This window comes from Oncorhynchus tshawytscha, linkage group LG21, assembly GCF_018296145.1.
Source record: "Oncorhynchus tshawytscha isolate Ot180627B linkage group LG21, Otsh_v2.0, whole genome shotgun sequence".
NCBI classification, from domain to species: Eukaryota; Metazoa; Chordata; class Actinopteri; order Salmoniformes; family Salmonidae; genus Oncorhynchus; species Oncorhynchus tshawytscha.
The window spans coordinates 40,639,305-40,647,381 of record NC_056449.1 but is presented as its reverse complement, the minus strand read 5'-3'; the positions used below and the strand labels follow the sequence as shown (position 1 = coordinate 40,647,381).

Here is an 8,077-nt window from a genome sequence, read left to right as displayed (position 1 = left end):
TTCACTTGTTTTGGCAATGTAAACATATGTTTCCCATGCCAATAAAGCCTCTGTGACAAGAACTGAGAGGAGCTGGTGGAAGGGTGGGTGGGTGGCCTTCATTGGTTGACTCGAAAGCGCAATGACGTATGTGCAAACCCGTGCGGGCAGTGTACCAGGAAGGGAGTAAGTAGTCTGATGTCATTGTTTTCTCGCTCACTAGAAGAGATACTATATAAGTCCTTTTCACAGTCTACCCTCAGAACAACCTCGGGAATGAAAAGAAAAACTTGTTTTTAACAAGAAACAACCAAAGAAAATACACACGAGAAGAGGAACGGATTGTTGTATTTTTTTATTCTACATTTATTCATTGTTACTGATTTTTTTTCTTTTCTCTCAGTTTACATTCATTTTGGGAAAACCTCAAAGAAGCTAAGGAGAACAAAAGAACATACAACTGTTTCAAGAATAAATCTACTTGTGTCTTAAAATAAAGAAAACCTCACAAGTTGCTATAGGAACAGGTGACACAGACCACCCAGGGGTTTATTTGCCTGTTCCACAGCCTATCTACTTGTATTTACCATTGGACGCCCGCCGCACTTCTACTATGGTGATAATGGAAGTCCCCAGCATCGATGCCATGTCCCTCCGCGGGCTGCTGGAGGGGGACGACCAGGGCTGTCTGGTCCTGGACTGCCGCTCATTCTTCTCCTTCAACTCCTCTCACATCCCCGGGTCCACCAACGTCCGCTTCAGTACTATAGTCCGACGGAGGGCCAGAGGGGGGCTGGGGGTGGGACACATCGTGCCCAACGAGGACACGCGGAACCGGCTTCTCTCCGGGGAGTATCAGTCGGTAGTGTTTCTGGATGATCGGAGTTTAGACTTTGGCCAAGTGAAGAAGGACGGGACTCTAATGCTCGCCGTAACAGCTCTGTGCCGAAACCCGTGTGGGACTAGTTTCTTCTTTCTCAAAGGTAATTTGATTTATTATAAACATGAAGCCTGTTTCTATAGCCTAGGCCTACTCCATATTGATTACGCACTCATGGTAACGAACGGCGCAACACAAAGTGCCATAGTGTAGGCCTACGTCAAATTCAAATCAAATCACCATTTATTTGTCACATACACATGGTTAGCAGATGTTATTACGAGTGTAGCGAAATGCTTGTCCTTCTAGTTCCAACAGTGCAGTAATCTCTAACAAGTAATCTAACAATTCCCCAACAACTACCTTATACACACAAGTGTAAAGGAATGAAGAATATGTACATATAAATATATGGATGAGCGATGGCCGAGCAGCATAGGCAAGATGCAGTAGATGGTATAGAGTACAGTATATACAGATGAGATGAGTAATGTAAGATATGTAAACATTATTAAAGTGGCATTATTTAAATTGACAGTTATGAAGTGAACACTGTCACTGTGCGGAAATAGCCGCTTTACAGCTGTTACTGTTTCTAACGATGAGATAGATGGTGACGTGACTGTTGTACAGTAAGTATCCTTACGTCCTATCTTGTCATTGTTTAGGTGGTTTTGACACGTTCTCCTCGGACTATCCAGAGATGTGTACCAAGCCGTCAGCTCCACAGGGACTCAGTCTGCCCCTTAGCGCCCGTCCAGACAGCGCCGAGCCCGGCTGCAGTCCATGCAGTACACCGCTCTATGACCAGGTAGGTTTTCTTTAGAACATGTATTTTCTATGTTATTACTGTGTAACAGCACTTTTACTTGTATAAAAAAATAAACCAATGTCATTCAGTGTGTCGTCAAACAATAGATTCTGCCATCTTAAACTAACCTCAATTCGGTAGGCTACAGGCGTAAGTATTGACAGGATATGACATTGTTTTCTGTTCCTATCGTCATCTCTAATAACACTTTGACATGTTATGACTCTCAAAACAATGTCAATGTGTCATCAAACTATAGATTTGGACATCTTAGACTATCTTTATTGTGGTGGTTGACTGTTGTCGGTCCTGTTCCTCTCCTCCTCTCCAGGGGGTTCCAGTGGAGATCCTTCCCTTCCTCTACCTGGGCAGTGCCTACCATGCCTCCAGAAAGGACATGATAGACATGCTGGGTATCACTGCTCTCATCAACGTATCAGCTAACTGCCCCAACCACTTTGAAGAGTCCTTCCAGTACAAGAGTATCCCCGTAGAGGACAACCACAAGGCTGATATCTCCTCCTGGTTCAATGAGGCTATAGAGTTTATCGGTGAGTGTCTTTACATTACGGTCATTTAGCAGACACTCCTATTCAGAACGACTAACAGTCAGAGTATACAGCTTCAGATGGCTGGGTGAGAAAACATATTGAGACCTTGGATCTATAAGGTTATATCTGACATGTTTGTAAAAAAAAATATATATATATATATATATATAAAAAAAGAGCTATTCACATATAATTGATCTTTTAGATTATTATTCATATGTCTGTGAAGTTAGATTTTTGAAAAAGTACATTTTAATTCGGAAAAAGTTTGAAAAACTAGAACGTTCTATTTGCATAAAACCATTTGAACTTAGTGCTATAAGGTTCTGTCTGCAATCCAGGCACAATCCTGAACAAATACAGACGGACCAATCAGAACATGTCTTTGCCACCTCCCTCTAGGTATGGTCTAGGCTAGTCTAGCCAGCAATAATGGTACGTAGGCAAAACAACAACACTGTCAGAGATGTTCAAGTGAATGACGTGGCCACATCGATGCCAGTTATTCATCTGATGATCAAAATATATTTCTTAATGTATTTGATGATTTGTTCAGACTCTGTCGGTAAATAGTGTTATTCCATCATTTATTTATTTACATAGCTACAGTTGTCTTAAAAATGTCTAATTCAGAAGTGTCAAATAGAACCGTATGGCTGAACCCAGATTGACATTTCAGAGCCATAAGGTTCAAAACAGTACTCTGTACTTCAGGTACCTTTTAAGGTTTGGTTATTAAAGAAGAAGTCACTACAAAACACCTCTGGGACGTGAAAATGTTGATGCTCAATATCTCAGAACTATGCTTTGCACAGGTCACGATATCACAGTCGTTGTAAGTAGCTAGCTAACTAATTCTCTCGTAACTCTAGATAACTGTCAAACATAGGACACAATCACCAAGCAAGGCAACCACAACTGTAGTCATAGAAGCCATTGGTTTGGCCGGAAAACAAACTACTACAACTCAACAGCCAACTCCCTCCCTCTCTCCAACTCAACAACCATCCCCCTCCCTCTCTCCCACCTCAACAGCCAACCCCTCCCTCTCTCCAACCCAACAACCATCCCCCTCCCTCTCTCCCACCTCAACAGCCAACCCCCTCCCTCTCTCCAACTCAACAGCCAACCCCCCCCCTCTCTCCAACGCAACAGCCAACCCCCTCCCTCTCTCCAACTCAACAGCCAACCCCTCCCTCTCTCCATCACTCTCTCCTCTCCTCCATTCAATGACTTGGATTTCAATAGAAAAAAAGTTCCCTCCAAATCCCAACCAGCTGTCTGAGCCAGGGCTCCCTGCTTCACCACAATGGTGGTGACATCATCACAGCCCATCCACCCCTCTACTAGACCCCCCAGTTTAAAGAGGTGGTCCCTTTTCATGTGGGAGCCACAAAGCAGACCCAACAGACCCAGAACTCACTCTGCTTTTGTACCAGGCAGCCAGAGAGAGAGAGACAGAGCTGTATGCCAAATGGAATCCTATTCCCTTTATAGTACACTGCCCTGGTCTAAAGTAGTGTACTATATAGGGAATAGGGTTCCATAGGGCCCTGGTCTAAAGTAGTGCACTATATAGGGAATAGGGTTCCATAGGGCTCTGGTCTAAAGTAGTGCACTATATAGGGAATAGGGTTCCATAGGGACCTGGTCTAAAGTAGTGCACTATTTGGGAATAGGGTTCCATAGGGCTCTGGTCTAAAGTAGTGCACTATGTAGGGAATAGGGAGCCATTTGGGATGCACGCAGAGAGAGGCTGATGGTTGAATACAGCTCCCTCCTCTCCATCTCTTTGTTTTGTCGGGACAAAAGGCAGTTTTCTCCACCAGGCTCACGGCCAGCCTTTCTCCCAGATTAATAACCCCAGCAGGGGGGCAACCAACCCCCTTTGTCCCCTTCTGCCCCCCTCTCCTTGCGGAATAGCCCCCCTGATCACCCACCACCCCAGACCCATCTAACTGTCCCCTTCTGCCCCCTCTCCTTGGGGAATAGCCCCCCTGATCACCCACCACCCCAGACCCATCTAACTGCCCCATTCCTGAGTTAATGAGATGGGTCTGTTAGCAACACCATTAGTTAGTAACACTATGGAGGGTGATTTGGTAACTGAAAGTTAGTCACTTCCTGCTGTGCCTTAGTAGGTCTACTGACTGAACAAGGAGGATATTGGTAACTTCCTGCTGTGCCTTAAGGCTTCCGCATGCTTTAGTTCGGCTGGCGCATAGTAAACTGGTCTAGGGGAACCTAACGAGGGTGCACCATACTCCCTTAAAAAACCTTCGCTTAAAAACAACAAAAAATCTGCAATAGTACTGTTTGTCCATTTTGAGATGCCGTAGCCAGTATACACTCCCTCAAAATAGATAACTCAAGAAATCTGTAGTTAATTTGGATGTGTTTGTCGAGGAGACCTTAGTCGCACAATTTTACATCTAAACTAAGATGTTTGGTGCTGTATATCTCAATGAAAACATGTCATCGTCTCTGAATGATAACAAATACTTTATTGAAGAATCCCTACTGTTGACCAATCACCATCGAAGGGGCGTAGACTTTATTGAAGAATCCCTACTGTTGACCAATCACCATCGAAGGGGTGTAGACTTTATTGAAGAATCCCTACTGTTGACCAATCACCATCAAAGGGGTGTAGACTTGGTCTACCAACTTCTGCTTGCCTCGAGAAAACATTTAGTGTTCATGAACAGCCGTAAAAAAAACTTTACCGATGCCCAAAACAAACAAAAACGCCATAAAACACAAACTTGATCCGAACTGTTTCGGCTGGGATGCGTGCATCCCATTTTACGTATGGGTGGTCCCAGGAATTGAACCCACTACCCTGTTGTTACAAGTGCCATTCTCTCCCAACTGAGCTACAAAGGACCAATGGTATTCTAACAGTCAAGAGAAACCTTTCAGAAATCTGGCAACAACTTATACAACTGTCTCACACTTACAGAAGAACTAAGTTGAATATGTTGTTGATAGTTGTACTAATCTCCCCTCTCCTTCTCTCTCTCTCCTGTAGACTCCATCCGTAATAAAGGCGGTCGTGTGTTTGTCCACTGCCAAGCCGGCATCTCCCGCTCCGCCACCATCTGTCTGGCCTACCTGATGAGGACCAACCGCGTGAAGCTGGACGAGGCCTTTGAGTTCGTCAAGCAACGCCGCAGCATCATCAGTCCCAACTTCAGCTTCATGGGCCAACTGCTACGGTTTGAGTCCCAGGTCCTGGCTACTTCATCCTGCTCGTCGGAAGCCGGGAGTCCTGCCCTGGGGAAGAGCAGTACGGTCTTTAACTTCCCTGTGTCTATCCCCGTCCACGGCTCTGCTGGACATGGACAGCTCTCCTTCCTCCACAGCCCCATCACCACCTCACCAAGCTGCTAAGGGGAAGAGTAGGATCAGATGGAGGGCTGTCTGTCTTAGCCTGGACTTGAACTGAACTGTCACTATTGGTGTCGAGTCGTTGTGAATGTACTGTCACAAGACTAGTACTGTAACAATACTAGTAGTGACAATACTAGTAGTGTACTGTAACAATACTAGTAGTGTACTGTAACGATACTAGTAGTGTACTGTAACAATACTAGTAGTGTGCTGTAACAATACTAGTAGTGTACTGTAACAATACTAGTAGTGTGCTGTAACAATACTAGTAGTGTACTGTAACAATACTAGTAGTGTACTGTAACAATACTAGTAGTGCACTGTAACAATACTAGTAGTGACAATACTAGTACTGTACTGTAACAATCCTAGTAGTGACAATACTAGTACTGTACTGTAACAATACCAGTAGTGACAATACTAGTACTGTACTGTACTGTAACACTAGTAGTAGTGTACTGTCAGTGTCGCTCAACTACAGGTGATTAATCATTGAGTTTTGAATAGACATTGAGCTTTAGAACTGATGGAACCCTTATTGTTGCCCTTCCTGGTATAAAAGTCATAAAGAAGTGATCCTGGCATCACAGGACAAAAGGGATAACTTTTGGAGAGACAAACCAAGTGGCCTAGTTTATGGGTTCAATCCACAGGTCTGCCCTATCGCCTTAAAAGGAGTTTCTCTGGCTACCAATATGGCAGTATGGTTATCACAGCATCCTCTTCTGAAGGAGAATGCCCACAGATCTGCCTAGAATACCTCAATTTATAGGAAGAGACAGAGAAGTCAATGGCTGAAGGAGAATGATACCCACAGATCTGCCTAGAATACCTCAATTTATAGGAAGAGACAGAGAAGTCAATGGCTGAAGGAGAATGATACCCACAGATCTGCCTAGAATACCTCAATTTATAGGAAGAGACAGAGAAGTCAATGGCTGAAGGAGAATGATACCCACAGATCTGCCTAGAATACCTCAACTTATAGAAAGAGACAGAGAAGTCAATGGCTGAAGGTGACTGTGGGAAAGGGTCAATTCTTTAAAGGAAGTTAGAAGTATTTTAATGAGATGAAGAGAAGAAATTGTATTCAACTTTGTCAAGTATGCAAAGTCATTTAATGAGAGTGGTCAGCTTTTCATAATCACAATAACAAAATGTACCTGACACAACTCTACTCAAAATGAGCAAGTAAACCCTCCCTTGGTCACTCACAGACAGTCATATTTATTGCTACCAACTAGACTCTCGGGAATCATGAATTACTTTTACCACAGCTTTGTTCACACAGAAACGAGCTGTCATCCTGAGAGAATCCTGCTAATGCCTCGGCAAACGACGCAGGTTTGGATAAATCACTCCTCAGGCTCTTTATTGTTGACGAACAATGAATGTATCTCTGATCTCTGATCTCTGGCCAATCAGCCAGCTCAGAGAGCGCCAGAAGGTTTAGTTTAAAGTGGATGGGAAAGCCCCATTCACATGCAAATGTTTGCCTTTTATAAAACACCGTAAGACCCTGACGATCCCGACAATATTGGGGGAACCAACCAACCAACAGATACCTCTGAAACACCACCATGCCTTTGTAGTGCTAGCAGCTGTTAGCTAACACTAGCTCTGTTAGCATCATGTACCGTTCGCATGTTAGCTCTGTTAGCATCATGCTAGCTCTGTTAGCATCATGTACCGTTCGCATGTTAGCTCTGTTAGCATCATGCTAGCTCTGTTAGCATCATGTACCGTTCGCATGTTAGCTCTGTTAGCATCATGCTAGCTCTGTTAGCATCATGTACCGTTCGCATGTTAGCTCTGTTAGCATCATGCTAGCTCTGTTGGCATCTTGTACTGTTAGTATCATTAGCATGCTATCTCTGTTAGCATCTTCTACAATTAACATCTCTGGGAGAGAGTCAGAACCCCAAAGCACTAAGACGGGGGAATCAGGCTCACCAGAGACTGCTGTCTGTCATTACCTATGTGATATTTATTGAACTAAAGTAATATATTTCTTACCATATATATTTTTGCATATGTTTGTTAGTAGTTGTTTTTGATACCATTAAATAAATCCTATTTGTCTTTTGTACTTCGTTGCAGAACTTTGTCGTTTCTTTATTTTTGACACCTAAAGTCAATTGGAAATGCTAAAAGACACACAGTAAAATGTAATGATTGTATATTACACCAACACCGTAGAGAAAATAAATATGGTAGACCCAAATACACCACAATCTATATTATATACATAGGATGACTATACACATGACTGCATCATCAATCTAATGCTGACATCTAGGCTTACAAATGTTATAGTTTAGCAGTGTTGGGCCTGAATTTCAGGACAAAACATTACAGAATAAAATATTATTTTAATTAAAATATCTGAAAAATATATTTAATCAAAATTTGATCAATGGTACATGAAACAAAAACTGATGGTGTAATAATCTAAAATATATG

At 43.0% G+C, this 8,077-nt stretch overlaps 1 protein-coding gene across 1 annotated transcript; it reads left to right on the top strand.

Moving 5' to 3' along the window:
- Positions 1-205: 205 nt before the first annotated feature.
- Positions 206-7,703, top strand: dusp1 (dual specificity phosphatase 1). The gene is made up of 4 exons (XM_024409602.2): positions 206-962; positions 1,528-1,670; positions 2,002-2,221; positions 5,253-7,703. Exons 1-4 carry the CDS (start codon positions 593-595, stop codon positions 5,612-5,614), a joined length of 1,095 nt encoding a protein of 364 aa, XP_024265370.1. The 5' UTR covers positions 206-592; the 3' UTR covers positions 5,615-7,703.
- Positions 7,704-8,077: the final 374 nt, after the last annotated feature.